This window comes from Delphinus delphis, chromosome 19, assembly GCF_949987515.2.
Source record: "Delphinus delphis chromosome 19, mDelDel1.2, whole genome shotgun sequence".
Taxonomy (NCBI): Eukaryota; Metazoa; Chordata; class Mammalia; order Artiodactyla; family Delphinidae; genus Delphinus; species Delphinus delphis.
In genome coordinates, this window is record NC_082701.1 from 22587077 (window position 1) to 22610830 (window position 23754).

Sequence of the window (23754 nt, forward strand, 5' to 3'; positions counted from 1 at the left end):
TAGTTCCTCAGTCCTGCTTCCCCCGCCACCGCTCTCCGCCCCCCCCACCCTGACGTTCTGCCCCATAAGTGGGATGGGTTTTGCTGAGTAATGGAGCTCAATTCTGCAGGGTCGTCAGACAGAAAAGGACACTAGGAATGACTTCCCAAAGTACAGGGGACACACACCAGGGGTGACCTGGGGAGGCCTTAAGGTCTTGCCTTTCTCCAGAGGGAGGGGAAGGGCTCTGAGCCGGAACTGGGGTGGGTAGGATACTTAGTGAGCAGACAGGGATAGGGGATAAAAATAACTGAGAGCCTGGGGAAATAAAGCCACCCTCTGAGCTTTATTTATTCAGTTTCCTCATCTGTAAAATGAAGAACGGATAGTATCCTCTTTACAGGTAGGGTCATGGCAAGGGCACAGTGCAAGCATAAGGGTTCAGTACAGGGTCACCAGCTTGACAAGGTACTTAACTTCTCTATACCTCAGTTTCCTTCTCTGCAAAACGGGTACAGTGGTCCCCGCCCCACTGACCTGCGGCCTTGTGGAGCCTAATGAAATCAAGAGTATGAATTGCCTGGGAGTGTTCTGTTTTCTCATCCTCTGTGCCCTTAAGCAGCAGTAGGAGCACCAGGAAGAACTCAGGTTTTTCCAGTTTCCAAACTCACTGGGAGTCAAGGGATGAGACAAAGTACAAACTGGACTCAGCAATACGTCCAGGGTAGTGGGAGCCTGAGAACCCTGGTACACAGCCCACTCCTGGGGCCCTGAGCCTTGGGTGGTGAGTCCAGGTCAGTGTGCCTATGTGTGTATCTGTGAAATGCGAAGACCCTGGGCCCAGTATCCAATCCCCAGCCACTGGTCCAGTTGCTAAGAACTTGCCTAACCATAGCCATCCCTCCCCAACCCACAGAACGTGTCAGGTTCTGGTGCCAGTGACTGGAAAGAAACAGAGGCAGGCACGAGGTGGGGAGGCTATGGGCAGCCACACCGGCTTCACGACCCCTGTGGCTGGAGATGAGGGTCCAGGGGCTGCCAGCTGCCCGTGGCTCTGGTGGAAAGAGGTTGGCAGGTCGCCTTGTGACACTTCCTGGGTAACTGAGGGGGGTGGGCAGCAGACAACAGGCTCCCAGGGAAATCTCAGACTTGTGTGTCAGAGCGGATCTGTGTCTGGTATGGTAAGTGGGGTTAAACTCAAGGTCAGACCGAACCAATCTATTTCCACGCCTACCTGGCCTTGGGTGCCCTCCGTTGCAGTGGCTGGGACCCAGGTGTCCACTCGGCAAGAGATGGCACTGCTAATGCCTGCTCTGTCCCTCTGCCCAGACGCTGCTTGTCTGCCTGATTTCTGCCTGTGCCTGGGATTCATGAGGAACGGAGCACAGCATATAGGGCCTGGGCCTCCATTCCACTCCCAAATTGGGGGTGTTAATCTCTCCATAGGTTTGGGGGATCTCAGGAAAGGAAATGAGATTGAGCTGTAGTAGGAAGGGCTGAGGGAAGACAACTTCTTAGCCTTAAGTGGATGAGGTGGGAGGTGGCTCTAAACTGCTTAAACGGAGGGAACACTACCGGGTGTCTCAGAGTTCTGTACAATCCGGATGCGATCACTTAGCCTCCACCTATGAAGTGCCAGGAGATCAACCTGCCCCAGGCTCCTGGGTCTCCTGTGTCACTTCGCCTTGCTCTCTGCCTTATGCCATTCCCAGGCCACTGTTACCTTTCATGGAGTTGAGAGGGAGGAAAAGGAGGGAAGGAGGGAAAAGGAAGCCCTGAGTACGATCTGGAGGGCCAAAGTGGACCCCAAGCCGGATGCAGAGTTGGCAAGATGACAAAGAGGATACAGTGGTAGGTGAATTTGTTCAGACGGGCAAGAAATGTAGGATAAGTCGGCAAGCTGCCTTTGCAGCTGGGGGACCTGAGGTGGAAGGTAAGAAGGGTTTCCAAAGCGGGCAGTCGTCTCGGTGTTTCTGGAACAGGATTTGTATGTATATTGTGGGTGGGGTAGGGCTGGACAGAGGAAGAGCTGCATCTTCCTGCCCTTGAGGAGGAGCTGGCACAGCAGGAAGGCCAGAAGGGGGACTGCAGGTAGAATTCCAAAGTGCCCCATGAGATAGGGATGAGGGAGACAGAGGGCCAGCTTCTGGGCCTGCAGCCTCGCTGTCCCCACCCCTAGCACAGCTCCCCCCCCCATCTTGGCCCACAGCCCTGGGGAAGCTACATGGCGTTCTCACCACGGACCCCATGCCGGCTGCGGCTTCTTCCCTCTGACCTACTTTTTAATCATCTGATGGGATCCCCACCCCCCCACCAAACCTAAGCCCTGGCCCCCTGGGCCCGTCAGCTTCACCGCGTGTCAAAACTGCCCCTGTCACTTTGCGTTGGTTTCTCAGTCCAGCCGGCCCCTCCCCCAGGGCCTGAGAGCGATGGCTAATTCCCCAGCTGCTGAGCCTACACCCCCAGCCCCAATGGAGGTGCCCCAGGACCGCTGGGAGGAGAATCTGGGGCCTCCTCACCCTCCTGCTGTGTGGCAGGAAGTCCTTCCTGCTATCTAACCCCCATCCTTCCCTCTAAGCCGGCTGGGAGCTGAATCATAGACACAGAGGATGTTGGTACTGGAAGGGACCTTGGGATACCTCTCAAGGGACAGAAGAGGGCAACCAGCCTCCTGCCCTGGGTTTAGGGAAGTCTGCTGCCCCCTTGGCTCTCTCACAGAATTCAAGAGGATGGTCTCTACTGACTGTTTCATTTTACAGAGCGGAAAACTGAGGCACAGTGAGGGAAAGCACCTAGCCCAAGGTCATGCGGGGCTAGTGGTGGAGCCAGGGTCAGAACCCAGAGCTCCCTTTCTGTATTTCCATTTGCTTCTGGGTCCTCCCCATTTGATGTCTGTTTCAGTTTCTGTGCAACTCTACCCTTGACCCTGACCAGAAGTGTTCCCTGCCATGTCCCTCTCTCCCTTGCCCACTGGCCTGGAAGAGCTTCATCCTGGTTTTCTGGGGCTATCCAGCTTGCTTCAGGCAACGTTTAGGAATGGGATTTGTCCCTTCATCTCCTCCCCCCCCCACCGCCTGTGTCCCCTTTGTCCCTTCCTCTTTGGTCCATCCCTGGTCCACTCCATAAGTTTGCCCCATCTAGTCCCCACCCCACAGTGTTAACCAGATGCACAAGCCAAAGGGCCTCAGGCCAGAGACAGGCCCAGAGCAGACTCACAGATGGGGGCCCAGTCCCAGACAGACAGGCAGACAGACAGACATGCAGCAGGCACACTGAGACCTAGAGAGAGCTCAAGGCACCGACAGAGACATGGAGACGTTTGCAGACTCAGCCCCAGAGAAAAGCAGATGGACAGACACAGAGAGGTTGACACGGAACCTACACTCGGGACAAGCACGCTAAGATTTTACAGATCCCAGAGATAGAGGTGGGTGTAAAGAATACTCACAGCCAGGCAGGCAGAAGCACCGGGGACCCTGAGAGACACAGAATCAGACACACAGCAGAGAAACACAGAGACCCAGAGCCCTAAGAGACCGGCAGAGTCACGGGGCAAACGGATACATGCAGCTCACAGGAAGCCAGGCGAGGGCCTTGGAGAGCGAGGGAACCAGGCAGGGGCTGTTTGGCTGCCCTGTGCCCAGAGGCCCCGGGGAATGGCCTTCCATGGTGGCCTGGCCTGGCGGAGCCTGACTGTGTCAGGGGGTTGTGCAGTCTCCAAGAGCACAGGATGGGGAGAAGAGAGGAGCCTGCCTGTGGAGGGGTCAACCCTTGGCCTGCATCCCACTACTCAGCTCTTCTTTTCCTCCCTGCCCCCTACCCCAGCTCCCTTTACCCAAAGCCCTGGGTATTCCCCCCACCCCCACTCCTGGTAACCGGACCCTGCTTCCTGCCTGAGATTAAGGGCCTGTATGCTGAGATTCCCCAGGAAGGGGAGGGACACAGTCTCCTCGGCCTCCCTGGAGCTCAGGCTTGCCCACCCATAGCCTGGCATACCCCCAAGACTACAGGTTGCTCAAGTACCCAACATCTTAAGGTCCCTTCAGGAGGGGGCAGGGACCCTAGCCCGGGAACACAGTGGGGGTGGGGTGCTCTGCGCACGTGTGTGTGTGTGTGTGTGTGTGTGTGTGTGTGTGTGTGTGTGTTTTGGGGGGTGGGGGGGTGGGGGTCTAGTGTGAAGAGCTGAGGCTGGGGTGACCAGTGGTTAGAGAAAGAGAGAAAAGCTGATCTGAGATAGGATGCCCATGGAGGGAGGACTGAAATGCAGGAGCCAGGCATGGCCTGGAGCCAAAGGGTAAGGCTGCTCAGCCTTGAAAGGTGTAGGGGGTGGGGAAGGGGAACCAGCCTGGGGGTGAGAACCCGGAGCCCTTGACCTTGGGATGAGGCCACACTGACCACCTGGTGCTGGGTGCCGGGGACTTGGAACTCCTCCAGCTGTCATGGGGGGAGGGGCTTCTACAGGTGCTTGTCACTCCCCTTCTGCCCTCTCTGGCTGTTAAGCCGATGGTTCCGGCCTCGCTCTCTGAAGGACAGGCAGTCTGGGCCCAGAACCGGAGGGGGTTCAGGGCGGGTTTGGGTGAGCAGAGCAGATGCCCAAGGAGCTCAGGGAGGCTGCATGTGGGACAAGAGAAGGGGTGTGGCTGCAAGAACTGGATCACAGGGATTTGTCTAGCATCGCTCTGTGGGCCGTGTGTGTGTGTGTGTGTGTGTGTGTGTGTGTGTGTGCGCGCGCGCGCGCGCGCGCATGTGCGTGGGCTCTTGTGTACACGTGGGTGTCATTCGTTGTAGGTGCACAGGCTGCTGTGTTTCAAGTCTGCATCTGAAGGACAAGTGCCCTGAGGGGAGAACTCTGGCCCCGAGGTCACCTTGCTAGGAGTTCTTTGAGCGCAGAGGCTGAGCCTAATTTATCTCTGTGATTCCAGAGTCCCCAGGGTCTGGCCTATCCCAGTCCCCAGGAATGGTGTATGGGCGTCAGGAGGGGAAGGCTGTCCTTTCTGAGATGGGGTCTTACAAACAGAGAGGTTCTCTTTGGGCCCAAGGCCCTTAGTGGAGTCTGGAGTCTGGATTTGAAGGACCCTTTGTGGGGAACATGGATGCCAGAGGGAGGAAGGGGAAGCCACAGGCAGCTTGGAGGAGGGGAAGAGGAGGCACTTCAGCATAGCCTGTGCCTCTGCTCTGTTCCTGCCTTGGGGCAGACCCCCTCAGCCTTTACACTACCTTACACCTCACTTGAGACCTGGCTTGTCCTGGCAGAATGTCTGTTAGCACCATTTACTGTCAAGGAAACCAGAGCTGTGAAGATACTTGAACAGGCCACACAGACAGTTGGAATTGGGGTTCCAAGCCTGTTACCCCATTTCCCTCTGACCCAGCCTCCAGTCCCCACAGGTGTCTCCACCTCTCCCTGGCCCATCTCCCTCTTTTCTTCTTTCTTGCATCCCCCTTTTCCTGGCCTGAGATTTTCTCACTGAGCCACACTCTGGGTTTCTGACTTTGTGGTGCCTGTCCCTCTCCATCTCTGAATCATTCAGAAACTCAGCCCAGGCCCCTCGTACTGTGCTCTCTCTTTCCTGTCCTGCTTCATCCCCAACACGTCACCCCCGCTTCACTCACCTACCCTCTCACAGCCTCTCAGGCTGTGCCCAGCAGGGTGAAGGGCAGAAATCCTTGGCCCTGGTGTCTTTATGTGCTGGGTCTCCACAAATAGCCACCCCTCCCCAACTCCTCCACGGGCTGCTCAGTCCTCCCTGCATCTTACAGTATAAGCCCATTCAAGAGCCTTCCAGTACCGTACTGTCTTGATTACTGTAGCTTTGTAGTATAGTCTGAAGTCAGGGAGACTGATTCCTCCAACTCCGTTTTTCTTTCTCAAGATTGAAATAAGTAGCTAATGGGAAGCAGCTGCATAGCACAGGGAGATCAGCTCGTTGCTTTGTGACCACCTAGAGGGGTGGGATAGGGAGGGCGGGAGGGAATGGATATGGGGATATATGTATACATATAGCTGATTCACTTTGTCATACATCAGAAACTAACACAACATTGTAAAGCAATTATACTCCAATAAATATGTTTTTGAAAAAAAGAGCCTTCCGGGTCCCAAGAGGGGCTCAGCACCCACACATTTTAAGGAGAGGACCCAGGTGACTGTTAGATTCTGGGGTGAGGAATTGACTGATCCTGGAGCTTCAATAAGAAAATCTTCTCAATGCCTGTAGCGGCCGTCCTCAGCCATTACACAGTCTTCCAGGCGCCGAGGAGCACACAGCAAGCAGGGTCAGGGCACAGGCTCTCAGGCTGGGACATAACTTGGAGGTGGAATAGCAAAGTGGGAGGGGGCCTGAGAGTGGGATACATGGACTCTGTGGGGCTCAGAATCACCTGGAGTCCTTCAACATACAGATTCTGGGGGAACCCGCCATAGGCCTGGGAATCAGAATCTCTAGAGGCCCATCCCAGGAATCCACATTGTAACAGCTTCCTGGCACCATCTGCGACCCACAGGTGTGGCAGGTGCTGTGTGGCATCAGGTGAGCCAAGCTCAATTTGAGTCTTGATAAGAAATGGCTTGAGAAGAAGCCTTGGATACAGGCAGAGGACAACAGGGTGAAGAAAATCGCTGTCCAGGCTGGGGGAGGGCGGCAATTTTCTTTTCTGTTTTCCAAACCTTTTCTGATGTGATCATATGACTTTTCATTTATTACGATTGTTCTCCCTCAAAATGGGAAGGCAAACACTGTTGTGGGAAGAGTGCTGGATCAGGAGTCAAGAGACCGGGCTTGCAGCCCTGGTTCTGCTACGAATGGGACGTGAGAGTTTGGTAAGTCGTTTGTCTTCCCATATTTACCATCCAGCCTGTCTCGTAATATTTGATGTCTGCTGAAGATGGTGTCTCTCCCATCCTGGACACACAGCTTGCGTATCTTTGCTTCTGCTTCACCAGGGCCAGCTTTCTCGATGCTCAGTGGGTCGATCCATGAGGTAGGGGGGAAGGGCAGCGATGGGAAGTGAGGGAATCCCAGGAGTCTTCTCCACCTTCCGCACCTCTCCAGCCCTGGGGCCTAGGAAGAGGGTGAGGTGGCAACAGGAGGAGGAGGTGTCACTGCCAGAGTTCTTCTTCTCACCCAAGCTGGCAGAGGGGCAGGGCTGGCACTGGTGACACCAGGGCCACTCAGCCCCCGCTTTTCACAAGTCCTTTCTTTTTTGGGTGGAAGGAATTGGAGGGAGTGGGTGAGGAATCTGGGGTTGATGAGCCAGGCTGTAAGACCCTCTAACAGCCCATCAAGTTACGAAAGACTGCCCCCAGCCACACTCTTCCCCCAGGGACAAGTCCCCAGGTCCACCTGATTCCAAGATTCATAATCCCTCCTGCCCCCAAAGCTGGGTAGGAGCTCAGGTCCTTCTGTTCAGAGGTAGGGGGATGGATCCCTTGACATGAGGATTAGCATGGAGAAGAGGAGTGGGGAGATAGAGGGAGGAACAAGGCTCCGCTCGGCCCTCCAGAGCCAAGCACTTAGCGAAAATGTCTCCCAAAAGAGATGTCAGCATTCAACAGTCTCATGTCTCCTGGGGAAATCAGTCATTCAGGGAAGACTTACTAAAATCTTTCACGTTTCCCCAAAAGTAGCCAAGGGTCCCAAGGTTACCCTCTCTTTCAAGCAATGCTGCCCGGTTGCAAGAGCAGGTAGAAACTTCCCCCTTCCGTAAGAATGGGGAATGGCAGGTAAAGGGCCAGGAGGAGGCCAGTCCCCGGTTCTGGTGCTGTTGTGTGCTGGCCTCCGTGCTCAGGGGATGCACTGATTCTCTCTCCTCCCTCCCTGGGTCATGCCCGCCTCCTGGGGTGCCCAGCTTTGCCTTCACCTGCCAACCTGCCTCTCGGTTCAGCTCTAGGTGGGAGCAGAGAGTCCCCATGGGCCCCTAAGGGTGAAGCCCTGTTGGACTGGGGCAAGGATGCAGAGATGGGGCCAGCCCCCAGGGGAGAATTGAGGAGGGCTGGGGTGAAAGGGGGGAGAGAAGAGGTTAACTTTTAACATGGTGAAAATGTTAAAGTATTTCTCAAAACACTCTTACAAATGTAAAGATTTATCTATATATGGACATGCAAAAAATTCCACGACACCTTGTTGAGTGAAAAAAATATATTACAAAGCAGCACGTGTGGTGTTTATACAAAATTATATATATATATATATATATATACACGCACACATATATATATGGTGTGTGTGTGTGCGCATGTGCAAAAGACAGAGGGGGTGTGTGCAAGGAGTGATGTCTGGAAGCGTGTTCACCGAAATCTTAATCCTGTTTGCCTCTGGGGGGTAGAATTTGGCATGATTTATACAGTCCTATTTTTACTTTTTTCTACTGCTGAAATTTTCTACATGAGTATGTTTTATCTTTATACACAGGAAAACTCCCAATGATGATATTTTCAACCTGGGGGAAAAAGGATTGTTTTCATGATAAAAGGAATATAACTACATTAGTCAGCAGAAAAGGAAAATAGAGAAAGAAAAGCTCCCGTAGTCCTATCACCAAGGCGGCCCTTCAGAACATGTGGTGGTTTTCCTTCCTGTCAGCCGGCTCTGAATCTGTTCAAATCTGAATCTGTTCAATCTGGCTTTTCCATCCAGGTATAACAATAGACTGGGAAGTGCTGCCCAGGTGTGCCCTCTCATGTAAGGCTCATAGCCCCTCTGAAAAGTACATCAGTTTGTTTTCTCTAGCCTAGGGGACTTGAGACACTTGAGGCTGACTTTCAGGCAAGGGAAGTGACTTGCCCAGGTCACATATACCTGAGTGAGGGGAAGAGCCAGTGCTGGGACTCTGAGCACTGGCAGCCCAGTGCTACTTCCAGTGCGCATGGCTGCCAGGCCCCGGTGGTGGAGCTTTTGTGGGCCTGGACCAGCCCAGGACCCTGCAAACCCTGAGCTGTTGCGATGCAATTCGTTTGAAGGAACTCTTCTTGCTGCCCACCAGGTCCCAGGTCTGCCCTGGGGCTGAAGGAACAAGACGCATTGGACACAGTCCACTTGGGTCTCTGGCAAAGAGAAAGAATGCAAACACTTCACACAAGGCCACTCAGCACGGAGCCTGGGCACAGAGTGAGCATCAGTGAACATTCGTCACATGCCCACGGGCGAAGCGGCTCGGAGCCTGCGAGTAAGCCCATCTGGGCCATCACCGAAGGCTTCCCGTAGGAGGGGGCCTTTGAGCTGAGCCTTCAAGAATGGGTGGAATTTCCAGAGGGTCCAGAGAAGAGAAACAGTCTGCATTTCAGGTGGAGGGGTTGACTCTCTCAGAAGGCAAAGTATGCGAACTACACAGCGCGCGGGGACTCGCTGGTCTACACGGTTGGGGGCCCTGCAGTCCTCACCAACCGCGTAGAATTTGCCGAGTATTAGCCACGAGGGGCGGGGTGAGGCGGGGCGGGGCCGAGGTGTGGGGGTGGGGGTGGGAGGCCCAGAGAGCTTCATAAAGCCACAGCAAAGGCGCCGCGAAGCTAGTGACAGCGGCCCGCTGAAGACGGAGCCCGGGAGCTGCCGCGCGCCCGCCAAACGCGGGCGCAGGACCCAGGCGTCCGAACCCGGGCTCCGGTGGGGCCCCCGCCCCCGCCCCACCCCCGCCAGCCTCCGCCCAGCCGACCCCCCGCGCCCGCCCCCGCGCGGAGAAGGGCCGGTCCTCGACGGCCGCGGGAAGGTGCCAGCCCGCCCCGGATGGGCATCTTGGAGCCAAGCTGCCGAGACATGCTGACGGGCACCGACCCGATGCCGGCGAGCGACGAGGGCCGGGCGCCAGGCGCCGACTCGCAGAACCGCTACTTCTACCCGGAGCCGGGCGCGCAGGACGCGGCCGACCGTCGCGTGGGCGCCAGCCTGGGGGCGCCCTACGCCGGGGGCGCCCTGGTGCCTGCCCCGCCGGGCCGCTTCCTCGGAGCCTACGCCTACCCGCCCCGACACCAGGCCACCGGCTTCCCCGGGGCGGGCGAGCCCTTCCCGCCGACGCCGGGCGCCGAGGGCTACCAGCCGGGGGATGCCTACACCGCCCCGGACCCGCGCGCCACACTCTACCCGGGCCCGCGCGAGGACTGTGCGCTGCCGGCGGGGCTGGAGGTATCCGGGAAGCTGAGAGTCGCGCTCAACAACCACCTGTTGTGGTCCAAGTTTAATCAGCACCAGACGGAGATGATCATCACCAAGCAGGGGCGGTAAGTGAGGCGCGCGCCGGGAGCGCCGAGCTGTGGGAGCCTCCTCGGCCCCGCCGGCCCGGACAGGGACGCGCTTTTCTTTCTTTCTTTTTTTTTTTTTCTGTCTAGACGTTGCTAGAGTCTCTGTGTCCCTCGCAGTTTTGGCTCAGGCTTTGGGAGGAAAGAGGAGTTGAGTTTCGGACAGGAAAGTTCTGGGGGTTGTTTACTCTCAGGACCAACAGGCACAACTCAAAAGGGAGATAGAGGAGAGGGGCGCCGTGAGCCGTCGTCCTGGTTTAGGGGGAGGGTGCCTATGGTTTCACCCAGCATTGGGGTGCGGTCCCTGCCTGGTGGGAGGCGCGGAGGGCGCAGGGGGAGTGTGTGCTGTGGGTCTAACAGAGCAGGGCGCCTCTTAGCCCCTGTGTGCGGGGAAACGGAGCGGAGGGCAGAGCCTTACAGTGGGGTGGACAGCAATCCAGCCCTCATATCCCGGTCCCCTTGTGCCCACCTCTCCCAGCCCCCTTGCTGCTGTTGTGTACAGGTCAACTCTGGGGGAGGGTGTGTGTGTGTGGTAAAACTGGGATTTGGTGACATGGAGAAGTGGTCGCCAAGTTTCCTTTCCGGTAGTACTTTGAGATCATATGTCTGGTGTGCGCATGTGTCGGGAGGGGGGTGGTGGTAAAGTGGGAGGGGGCATAGATTCCTTCCAGACACAGTCCCCTTCCCGAGGGCACAGATGTCCATGGGCCTGAGCAGGTGAAGCTAACCCATGGGTCCCAGCTGGCAGCCAGTCCCACACCTTGTACTCTTCAAGGCTTGTCCCTGAAAGCCTGCCCCACCTTTATCCAGATACTCACCAGTCCATCCTTGGGAACCCATGGTTCCATGGTTCAGGGTCCCCTGAGCTCCGTGCGTGCGGGGTAGGGTTTGGGGCCAAGGGTGCTGCTTCCGGAGAGAGTCTCCTACAAGGGGAAAGAAAGAGAAACTTGCAACTTGTGTGGTATTTGTTTAGTAAGCAACATTCTGAGTGGGCCCTGCCTGTGCCTGGTGTGTGAGTGTGCACCCACCCTTCCCGGTGGGGGCCCATATGGGCAGGGGACCAGCGAGGGCCTCTGTGTGGAGGGGCTATGTCATCAGTGGACCTGGGAGGTGTTGAAGAGCAGATACCAAGGGTTGGGCTTGGGGAGGGAGAAGGGAGAGGCCATGCTGGGCCCGAGGGTTGGCATTCAATCTGGGCATTGCTGGATGGATGATTTCTATGGGGTGGCTTGGGATTGAGGGACCTGTCCACCAACCACAACTGGCTTCAAGTTGCTGAACTGTTCCTCTTTCTCGGCGATGAACCCGAGAGAGTTGGCATTTTCTTTCACGGCACGGCCTTCATCTTCTAGGCCTTCTGTTAATTGCTCTCTGCTCCCCCAGCCCTAGTCCCTGTCTGGGTGCACCCAGGCATAGCCTAGGCTTCTAGGCTATCGTGTCTGAATTGGAGGAGACCCAGAAGATCCCGTCCCATCTTCTCCCTGGACAGAGAGGGAAATGGACCCAGAGACAGTAAGAGACTTTTCTGAGGTTACACAGCACATTCATCGCTGGTAGAACTGGCACCAGCATGCAGAAGTTATGTACCTGGGTTTCTTTCTCTGGTGCCCCACGACCAGGAGTAAAAACAGCCACCCACACTGTCCGAAGGCCTTGATGCATTCAGAGTGCTTTCACTTCCATTATTTCACTGTGTGCTAGGTAGGCCAAGCGGCCTCCCCATTTACAGCTGAGGGCACTGAGGCCCAGGGGAGCTGGTGGCTTTCACTGGGTTTCACAGCAGACCTGAACTCAGGCTCAGGCCTGAACTCTGTTGAGTGGTCAGGAAGCCTTCCCACCCTGGGGCCTGGTGGGGGTCTCCCCACAGCCTTGCAGCCAGGCCCCAGCCCCTCCAGTCTTGAGGGATGAGGTAGATGGAACTTCAGCAGAACCTCAGGGCTCTGGGGGTGAAGGGCTAGCTGGGGGTCTTAGGCGGATGCGTCTTTCTGTACTGGTTGCCTCCTTTACGCCTACAGCCTCCTTCTTTCCTTTATTTTCCTGCTGAATAATCCTCTCTGGACAAGTTTTGTTGTCTCTCTTTTAGATCCACACACTTAATTTCCTTTATTATGAAAAATTCCAATATATACAAAAGTGAAGAGAAACACGTAACGGGTCTCCATCTACCCATTATCCAGCTTCAATAGCTGTCAGTACTGGTCCAATCTTGTTTCTGCTTTATCCTCGCTCACTTAACTTGTGGTCTGAAACTATATTAGCGATAGTGTAAGTAATTAGTAAGTAAATCCTAGACACTGTATGACTTTATCCTTAAGTAGTTCTCCGCGCACCTCTAAAAATGGCTTTTTAAAAATAAACACAATGCCATTAGCAAACCTGAAAAGAAACTCGTAAATATCGTCAGATTTCCCTGATTGTTTTGTGTGTGCGCACACGCGCATGTTTTACAATCCTCACACTTTCAATCCATCCTAATGGACTGCTTCGGACACTGCGGGCCGTGGGGCTGTTGGAAGCGGGCGGTGGCCCCTCACCACTTCCTCTGAGGCCTCCTCTTGGATCAGGCCTTGGGGGCCCCATGGCGGGGTGGAGAGGACGGAGGACACACCGCCCCCGATTCAGCACCCCTGACTGTGAGCTTGGGCTCCAGTGATCTGGGAAGTCGGCGGCCATTTCCTTCTGCTACTGGCTTCTGAAAAGGAAGACTTGGGCTCAGAGAACAGCTCCCATTCTGTCCTCCTGCTTTGGTGGGCTGGCCTGTCCTTCCATGGTTTCCAGTGACCCACCAGTCACCACCACATCACCCACAGCTTTCTTCCTTTTTGAAAAATCCTTCCAGCCCAGGCCCACCCACAGCCCCGTAGCCTTTCGCCTTGGGCTGACTCACTCCCTCCCAGATCCTCCCTCTTCCACCCACCCTAGACCCATTCCTCAGTGTGCACACAGTGATGCCCTCCTCCATGGGCAAGAATGGGTTGGGGAGCAGGGGGTGATTCCAGGGCCCAGAGACTGATCCAGGCAGCTCAGATGGGGCTGGGAGGGGAAACGGAGGACAAGAAGATGGACTGGCCAGCTGGAAGGCTGAGAGTTCAAGTTTGTGTGTTTGTGGAGGTTCATGGCCTGATAGACCCCCTCATGTTGCCCGGCCTCGTGTCGTTTCTGGGAGGCAGTCTGTGTGCTGCGCCCAAGTCGGCCGGTGTATGATAGTCGACGGTAGACTTTCTCAGTAGAGGAAGAGAGAGGCGGCTGTCTCGTGTGTGGGTGTGTGGGTGTGCAGTAATTGCCGGCAATCCCCACTTTTCTGGGTGTAATTAGTTGATTATTATAATTAAGATGACTCTGTTGTTAAGCAGCTCAGTTTGTATTTGTGTATGTGTGTGCGAAGTTAGGGCTTGATAAAACAATTTCAGTCCCGTACCATCCTCGATCACCGGCCTCGGCCCTTTTGGTTTTCTCTTCTCTACCTTCCAACTCCAAGAACTTTTTAGATTTTTATTTTATTTTATTTTTTTTAGCTTTAAGCCTGCTTTAATTTGGGCTGACTGGCTTTATTTCTTCTGGAGCAGGTGAAAATGGCTTTGCTCTCTCTTCTGCCGTTTGCTGGTGGCTGTCTATCTATTCAGTGGGTCCGGGGTTGGTGGGAAGAGGCGACCCCTTGACGCCTGAGCGCTTTTTGTGTTTGGATCGGTACAAGGCGTTGCCAGAATACCCTCCTCAAAGGTGGTACCGATTTACACCCCCACCAATAGTGGCCGAGAGGACCCATTATCCCACAGGTTCATCAGCATTAGATATTGTCAATTTTGAAACATGTTGCCAACATGACTGATGAAAACCATGTTTTAATTTGTACTTAACGATGGTGAGTTGGAGCACTGTCAGAGGCGTACAGGATGGGGACAGGATATGATGACTTTGTGAATCATTTCAGACTGGATGGTCCTTAGAAGCAGCAGAGGAACTTGGGGTCTTGAACCCTGTGTTCTGAGGGCTGAGTGAGTGGTGAGCGGTCTTTCCTAGGGGCTCAGTTTGGCACCAGACCCATCTTCACTCCTGGTTCCTTCCCAGCAAAGTGTCGTGTAAATCAGAGGCTATTTTGGGATCCCAGCTGGTGGTGATTCTAGACTTTTAGGGTGAAGTTGAGACCTCCCTTCTCCTCTCCCTCTTCCCCACAGTCTTCCTGTGTCTCCTGCCTTTCACTCTACCAGCGATAAGCAGGATGGGGTGATGGAGGCGGTAGCATGCGCTCTGCCATCAGGAGACCCCATTTCTGCTCTCCCGCCGTGGAACCGTCGCCAAACCTCTCTGAGCGTCATTTTCTTCAAGTATAAATTGGAAATAACATCTTATATCTCAAAGGACTGGTTCAGTGAACTGGCTGCTGCATAAGCAGTGGCACTTGAATTAATATGTTCCCTTCTCTCTATTACTACATGTTTAGATAGGAACTGGTTACCATATAGGACACATGAATGACCTGACCACTGTTGTAGAATGAGCTGGTGGTAGAAACGGGTTGAAAGTATTCTCCCACCCTAGATTGCTCAGTCTCATCCCTAACCTTTGACTCCTCCAGTTGACTGGCATACCGAGCTCCTGGGACCGAGGGCCTCAGACCGGAACTCTGGACTCTTGCTTGGGGCTCTTCAGCCAGGCCAGAGGGCTTTGATAGTTCTGGGCCTGGGAGAAGGTGGGATGGGGGTGGGATGGGAGAGACGGTGAGCTGAGTTTCACATCCTTCAAACTCCTTAACAGCTCTCAGAGGAAAGATGGACAGGAGTTATTATCTCCATTTACGGGTGAAGAAAGTGAGGTTTGGCTTGGGAATTAACTTATCCAAGGCCATAGGGCCACTAAGTCTCTTTTTCTCAGCCCAGGAGAGTCTGGGGAAGACAGGAATGTGACAGTACCCTCCCGGGAGATCTTTCCAAGGTTATTAGCGATGTTGATCTGGGACCCTCTGGGGACTAGAATCCACCCCAAAGTGCTCCTAAGGGGGCTTCCCTGGTGGTGCAGTGGTTGAGAGTCCGCCTGCTGATGCAGGGGACACGGGTTCGTGCCCCGGTCCGGGAAGATCCCACATGCCGCGGAGCGGCTGGGCCCATGAGCCATGGCCACTGAGCCTGCGCGTCCGGAGCCTGTGCTCCGCAACGGGAGAGGCCACAACAGTGAGAGGCCCGTGTACCGAAAAAAAAAAAAAAGTGCTCCTAGGCCCCTAGAACTCTCCCTCCCCCAGGTTTCCTCACTCATGAACCAGTGCCTTTCTTCCCAACCTGCAGGGCTTCTTGTAGGGTAAGGGAGAAGTGTGTGGGAATGAAAAGTAATTCTGATGAGGATTTGACTCTGCCAGCTTAGAAACTCTGCTCTTCCTGCTTGGGTTAGAAGAGAAAGACTAAGCCATAGATGTGCTGGTTGTAGTGATGGTGGTGATGGGCTGGTGTTGGTTGTAGTGGTGGTGGTGATGGGCTGGTGGTGGTTGTAGTGGTGGTGGTGATGGGCTGGTGGTGGTTGTAGTGGTGGTGGTGGTGGTGGGGATAGTGATGGTGGAGGTGCTGGTTGTAGTGATGGTGGTGATGGGCTGGTGGTGGTTGTAGTGGTGGTGAGGGGGTAGTGATGGTGGAGGTGTTGGTTGTAGTGGTGGTGGTGATAGCCTGGTGGTGGTTGTAGTGGTGGTGGCGGGGGTGGGGGTAGTGATGGTGGTGATGGGGAGAGTGGTGGTTGTGGTGGTTGGGGGGGTAGTGATGGTGGAGATGTTAGTTGTAGTGATGGCAGTAATGGCCGTGGTGTTGGTTATAGTAATGGTGGTGAAGGTGGAGGTGTTGATTGTAGTGATGTGGTGTTGGGGGTAGTGATAGTAGACATGATGGTTTTAGTGGTGGTGGTGATGGTGGAGGTGGTGGAGATGATTGTGGTATGGTAGTGCTTCTTCCTCTGAATCTATTGCTCAGCACAATAGCACAGCATCCCAAATCCAACTTCCTCCACTTTTCCTGGGAACCAGGACTTTGAACATGAGGACTGTGCTCAATAGAGTCCCTCTTCCAGGTGGATGGGAAGCTCCAGCTAGAACTTCAGTTACTTCTCTGAAGACCCTGGAGCAGGCTGTGCTACAGACATCAGGCCCAGGAGGATGGGGCAGGGAGAGCCTGTGGATGGGTGCTCTGGAGCTAGGTGCATGTTAGCACCGTGAGAGCCATGATGGAGAGGATGGATGACAGACTAAGGCCAGACCAGGGTTCAGGGAACTGAGAGATGAGGACCTACTAGGAACTGCTTGTGTGGGGCTGGCCTGTGGCTTTGCTCCCCCTCTAGGGAGCACGCTAAGGCTTGCAGCTAATGTCTAGCAACTGACCCTCTGAAAGAAAAACATTTTTAAAAGTCCCGATTCATAGTGTTTGCTGATTTCCGTGGTAAATACCCCTCTAATGGCTGCTCGTAAGCTGCCCATGTGATATCACTGAATGCGGAGTTGGGAAGACATGTGTGGTAGTGCACGTAACCTGGTATCTCCACCGGACAGGTACAATAGATGTAAACGATCTCAAGAGCAGAGATAATAGTAAACTGGAGTAAAAAGAACTGAGAAGTGATTTTTTTTGAGTATTTATTACCTTGGCTTGTAATGTAATATATTTAATTGTAAATTTATGTGATTTAATTTTTAATCGTGGCTGTTTAACAACTGGCTGGCAGACTTCCTGGACTTCTCCAGCTGGCTCTGGTGAGGCCTGGGAGCCGTCTCCAGCACACCAGCGACGGACAGCCTTTGCGCAGGGCACGGCTGTCCGGGGGCTGGGGGCTGATGGGTATTGATGGGTCTCTCTGTTCTCCCCAGGCGGATGTTCCCATTCCTCTCATTTACTGTGGCTGGGCTGGAGCCCACCAGCCATTACCGGATATTTGTGGACGTGGTCTTGGTGGACCAGCATCACTGGCGGTATCAGAGCGGCAAGTGGGTGCCGTGTGGAAAGGCTGGGGGCAACATGCCAGGTACGCGCCTCCTTGGGAACTGGGGGGCATGCTTTTTGTCTAATACTGGGCGCCCCCTGGTGGATCCAAGAGGAACCCCCAAGCCCCTGGCCCTGACTCCTAGGATTTCATTCTCTGTTCCATCCCTCCCATCCCATCCCACCCCACCCCACTCCACCCATCCCCATCCCCTCCCACTTCTCACTCCGTTCTGTTTGTCATCTCTTCTACTTTGCTCTAGCCTGTCTTCGGCTCAGTCCTCTGCCCACAGCTCCCCCTGTCCTGCCCCGTCTGTCCTCCCCCTGCATCCTTCTTGCCATTCCCCTCAGAACAGGCAAAGAAGCCCCACGTCACCAGGGGTCTGGTCCCAAGGGCTGCATGCCAAAGAGATTAACTGTCCACAGGGAACCGCCTGTACGTCCACCCAGATTCTCCCAACACTGGAGCCCACTGGATGCGCCAGGAAGTTTCATTCGGGAAACTAAAGCTCACGAACAACAAAGGGGCCTCCAACAATGTGACCCAGGTGGGACTCCTCCCCATGGGATAGCCCCGCACCCCTCCCTGTCCCCGAGGTCGCAGCGGGTCCTGCAGGCTGCTTCTGTTCTAGAAGAGTGACTTTTCTCCCTCTCTGACTCTGGTTCTTTTCCACCCACCTTGGGAGGAAGCTGAATCTCAGGGCAGACAGGCATCACATTTGGGCCAACACGGACCAAACCAGCCAGGGGGTTTCTTCACTGAATCCTGGGCTGCCATCACTCGTGTACCATATTGGGTAGAGAGTTGGTACCGGTGGTCCCAGGGAACGGATGCAAAGTTTCTTTGAGTTGAGCAATTCTATTAAAAGTGCCCTTATCCCTGAAAAGCCCTGTTTGTGCTAATACCTTGGTCACAGTGGACATCTGGGGATAGGTAAAGGGGCAAGAGAATAGAATTAGTGCCCTGAAGAGGCAAGGGACTGGGGTTGGAAGCCTGGGAGAAGTTATGTGGTGGCAGGGCAGAGGAATGGGCACGAGGACCTCAGGGTCCTTTCTAGCTTGGCCGTGGGGCTGGCCATAGGTGGGGCTGGGAGAGGGTTCCTTTGAACTGCCTCCTCCCACCCTCACGGCCGTCCTACCCTCTCTCAGATGATCGTGCTCCAGTCCCTCCATAAGTACCAGCCCCGGCTGCACATCGTCGAGGTCAGCGATGGAGAGCCAGAGGCGGCCTGCAACGCTCCCAACACACACATCTTTACTTTCCAAGAAACCCAGTTCATCGCTGTGACCGCCTACCAGAACGCCGAGGTGAAGGCTCCCTGGGCGAGGGTGGACTGAGCCTGTGGCGGGGCGGGGGGACGACGAGGGGGAGAGTGGAGCCCCCAGTCTTCCTGGGAGCGATTTTGGAAGTTCCCCGGCCTCAGACTCAGGACTCAGGTGACTCTGTTTCACTTCTCTCTAGATTACTCAGCTGAAAATTGATAATAACCCTTTTGCCAAAGGATTCCGGGAGAACTTTGAGTCGTAAGTGCCACTGGGTTCATCTCATGTTTGCGGAGGCCTCCTCTTGTCCCTCTGAGACCAGATGAGTGCTCAGCACGTCCCCTCTCTGCCTCTGCGGTGGGGAAGTGTGGGCTGGGTACTGGAGGGTGGCAGGCAAGTCAGGAAAGAGGGTCTGGGGAGGGACGTGAGACAGGCAGGCTCCTAAGTGACCAGTTCCGTTCGTGACCCCTGTCTTTTGCTTCCTGTTTTTTTTTTAGCATGTATGCATCTGTTGACACCAGTGTCCTCTCCCCACCTGGACCCAACTGTCAGTTGCTTGGGGGAGACCACTACTCTCCTCTGCTCCCCAACCAGTATCCCGTTCCCAGCTGTTTCTACCCCAACCTTCCCAGCCAGGCCAAGGATGTGGTTCCCCAGCCTTACTGGCTGGGGGCCCCTCGGGACCACAGCTACGAGGCCGAGTTTCGAGCTGTCAGCATGAAGCCTTCATTCCTGCCCTCTGCCTCTGGGTCCGCTATGTCCTACTACCGAAGCCAGGAGGTCCTGGCGCCTGGAGCTGGCTGGCCTGTGACCCCCCAGTACCCTCCCAAGATGGGCCCAACCAGCTGGTTCCGCTCCACGCGAACTCTGCCCATGGAACCTGGCCCTGGAGCCTCAGAGGGGCGGGGGCCGGAAGACCAGGGCTCCCCGTCCTTGTGGACTGAGATCACGCCCATCCGGCCAGAGTCCAGCGACTCGGGACTGGGTGAAGGAGACTCTAAGAGGAGGCGTGTGTCCCCCTATCCTTCTAGTGGCGATAGCTCCTCCCCTGCGGGGGCCCCTTCTCCTTTTGATAAAGAAACCGAAGGCCAGTTTTATAACTATTTTCCCAATTGAGCAGTTGACATGGTGAAAGGAGCAGAAAGAGTGTCATCAGGTTGGTGACACCAACTAACGTAGCCCACAGACCCAGGACTGAGCCGTCCCCAGCTCCCTCTGTCCCATCTCCTTCTGTAGCTGGTTGAGGAAGAGGGGTCCAAGAAGGATTCTGGGGTTCACTTGCTGCCTCCTGGCCCACAATGAAACCTGCGAGGAGTGTTCTCTGCCCCTTCCTCTGTCCCAACTACACTCATTAACCTGGTGCTGCTTCTGGTTGTGGGTTCCCAGCTGGAGAACAGAAAACAGACAATGGAAGGTCTGGGACACAAAGGAGCTTCCTCCCTTCTGCGGGGTGTAGGGGTGGGAGTGGGGGGTCAGGATTAGGTGGGACAGCCAGACTGGAAACTCAGATCTCTTTCTCTGCAGAGTAACTTTCAACATTTGTGTGTGTGTGTTAATCCCTGATCTGGAAATAAAGACACATGAATTTTATAACAGCCAGCCAGCCACAGTCAGGGGAGAGGACCCAATGACTCTGGGCAGCTGGCTTGCGCCGCACCCTCTTAGAGGCAGTGGGGATCCCAAGGAAGGGGCTGGAAAGGGGGGGATTATGCACAACTCAAGAAGCAAGGTCTTGGGGGGGGTGAGGGTGCATTTTTCTTTTATATTTTTTGGGAACGGGGGAGGCTATTTATTGTACAGAGAGTGGTGTCCGGATATATTGCTTTTGTCTTCATCACTTTCTGAAAATAAACACGAAACTGTCAAGTGTGTCCTGCTTTAGTGCCTGGGTGGGGGACATGGGCGGGGACTCTACCGGGAACTGCAAGTGCACCAAAGCTGTTCTCTCTGCTCTAGAACAGAACTTGAAGTTCCGAAGACCATGTACCTCCTAGAAACCAGAGGTGACTTCATTCAGGGGATAAACTGAGTTAGAGCAATGCTGCGTGTCCTGCCTTTGGTGCTCAGGTTAATGGCTGATGCCACTTCTTAAGGTGTCTTGGGATACCCTGACCTGTAGAGCAGGGTGTGAGGGCAAGACCAGAGGATGGGGGCTGGATCGGGGCGGGTGGGTCTGAGGAGAAGAATGACACTTGATTTCTCTTTGCATTTCTAGTAGCTTTGGATCCTCCATCTTCATCTTAGGGTTGTTCAAGGATTAAAGGAGTAAATGTAAATAGGACTACATGAAATTGCTGTTTTTGTAGGTCAAAAACAGCCAAATATTGGCAATTTCATATATTTTACCCTAGTACATGTAAAGGGTTTAGAACAGTGCCAGATAAACAGTATGCACTCAGAGTGTAAACTATCATCATTGTCATTATTATTATTCTCTAGCTGTTCCTCTCTCCTTATACACATACTGAATTGCATTTGTAAAATGATACATGCTTCTTTTAAAGAACTGAAGCAATGCAGAAAACTATAAAGACAACAATAAATTATCCTAAATCTTACCACCCATCAATAATTATCATTAACATTAGATGGATTGGAGAGACAGAAACATTTTTATAATATTGGAATCATACTGAAAATTCTTTTTCTTAATAAAACCTATTGAATTTTCATTAACAGAAGTCAATAATAATAATAACCCACCAAACCATCAAAACCCCCAAGAATCTCAAGTGAATGAGGACAATTGCCGAAGTCAAATCTTCCTTCATGATAAGAGATATTTCCTGAAAGAGCACTCTAAGGTTAAAAAAGGAGCTTATGAGAAACATTAAGAGGTTGGAGTTACTATGTTTGCCTCACCCCAGTCCACAGTATACCCCATTCTAGTGTGGGAACATCATTATAGGCTGTATAGGTGTTCTTCCAATTCTTTTTAGAGCCTGGAAGACTTCACTAATGTCTCACAGTTCACATTCCCTCTTTTACTGATCTCTGCCCAGAGGTAATTTTCATCACCATCTAGTCAGAAGAAGGAAAAGATAAGGAGACATACATATTTGGTTCCATCCTCTGGATTTGGAAGCTCATCTTCTTAAAATGACAAGAGGAGTTCAGCCATATTTCACTCTGTGAATGTAGATTAATCCTCCCCATGCCCCACCCCTTGGCTGCCACTCCTTGGAGTTAATGATATTAAACTGAGCCTATTTCCTTTCTTGGGAACTGTTGTGAGTAATTACAATACTCTTCTTTAAAAAAATTTTTTTTAATTAATTTATCTTATTTATTTATTTTTGGCTGTGTTGGGTCTTTGTTGCTGCACGCGGGCTTTCTCTAGTTGCGGTGAGCGGGGGCTACTCTTTGTTGGGGTGCGCAGGCTTCTCATTGTCATGGCTTCTCTTGTTGTGGAGCATGGGCTCTAGGCACTCGGGCTTCAGTAGCTGTGGCACACGGGCTCAGTAGTTGTGGCTCGCGGGCTCTAGAGTGCAGGCTCAGTAGCTGTGGTGCACAGGCTTAGTTGCTCCACGGCATGTGGGGTCTTCCTGGACCAGGGCTCAAACCCGTGTCCCCTGCATCGGCAGGCGGACCCTCAACCACTGCGCCATCAGGGAAGCCCAGGTATTAAGTTTTTTTCTCTATAAAAGGTATCTTTTAAAAATATATATTTCCTAATTGTTACTAGTATATAGAATTACAATTAATTTTGTATGCTAATCATAAGATCCAGGCACCTTGCTAAATTCTCTTATTATTTTCCAGTGGTTTGCTATAAATTCATTACTTTCTCTATGGCCAATCAGGTTATTTCAAATAACAAGAGTTTTATTTCCTCCTTTTGAATCGTTATGCTTCTAATTTCCTCTTTTTTATTTTTTAAATTTTTATTGGAATATAGTTGATTTACAATGTTGTGTTAGTTTCAGGTGTACAGCAAAGTGAATAAGTTACACATATACATATATCCACTCTTTTTTTAGATTCTTTTCCCATATAGGCCATTACAGAGTATTGAGTAGAGTTCCCTGTGCTATGCAGTAGGTTCTTATTAGTTATCGATTTTATATATAGTAATATGTATATGCCAGTCCCAATCTCCCAATTTATCCCTCTCCTACCCTTATCCCCTGTAACCAAAAGTTTGTTTTCTACATCTGTGACTCTACTTGTTTTGTAAATAAGTTCATTTGTACCCTTTTTTAAGATTCCATCTAATTTCTTCTTTCTTCTTCTTATCGTATTGTACGGGCCAGAACTTCAAGTGCTAGTTTCTTGCCCTTGGAGGGATGATTTTCCCCCATTTATTCCACTTTCCCCCTTATGCTGGTTTGGTATTTCTGTAACCTATTTCTCTTATTTTAGTGGTATCTCTATACAGTTTATATGCACATTTGACCTAACAACGTTGTAATGTTGAATGATATTTTGCCCTCCATTCCGGTCAGTAGAACAATTTTAGATCACTTTAGCTCTGCTCTAACCCCTCCTGACTCACTATTGCTTTCCCCCAACTTACTGATTTTGAACGTTTCAGCTCTGGTTTTTTTGTTTTTTGTTTTTTAATCCCACAGATTAGACTCCTGTATTATTTTACTGAGACAGAACTTGTTTGGGCTTACTTTTTTTTTTTTTTTTTTTTTTTAACATCTTTATTGGAGTATAATTGCTTTACAATCGTATGTTAGTTTCAGCTTCACAACAAAATGAATCAGTTATATATATACATATATTCCCATATCTCTTCCCGCTTGCGTCTCCCTCCCTCCCACCCTCCCTATCCCACCCCTCCAGGCGGTCACAAAGCACCGAGCTGATCTCCCTGTGCTATGCGGCTGCTTCCCACTAGCTATCTACCTTACGTTTGGTAGTGTATATATGTCCATGCCTCTTTATCGCTTTATCACCGTTTACACTTCCCCCTCCCCATAGCCTCAAGTCCATTCTCTAGTAAGTCTGTGTCTTTATTCCTGTTTCACCCCTAGGTTTTTCATGACATTTTTTTTTTTTTTAAATTCCATATATATGTGTTAGCATACGGTATTTGTCTCTCTCTTTCTGACTTACTTCACTCTGTATGACAGACTCTAGGTCTATCCACCTCATTACAAATAGCTCAATTTCATTTCTTTTTATGGCTGAGTAATATTCCATTGTATATATGTGCCACATCTTCTTTATCCATTCATCCGATGATGGACACTTAGGTTGTTTCCATCTCTGGGCTATTGTAAATAGAGCTGCAATGAACATTTTGGTACATGACTCTTTTTGAATTATGGTTTTCTCAGGGTATATGCCCAGTAGTGGGATTGCTGGGTCATATGGTAGTTCTATTTG

General features: G+C 52.6%; 1 protein-coding gene across 1 annotated transcript; it reads left to right on the forward strand.

The window, feature by feature from the left end:
• The first annotated feature begins 9698 nt into the window (after positions 1-9698).
• On the forward strand, positions 9699-19852 carry TBX21 (T-box transcription factor 21). The gene is made up of 6 exons (XM_059996797.1): positions 9699-10189; positions 17043-17197; positions 17581-17702; positions 18304-18462; positions 18617-18678; positions 18915-19852. Exons 1-6 carry the CDS (start codon positions 9699-9701, stop codon positions 19531-19533), a joined length of 1608 nt encoding a protein of 535 aa, XP_059852780.1. The 3' UTR covers positions 19534-19852.
• Positions 19853-23754: the final 3902 nt, after the last annotated feature.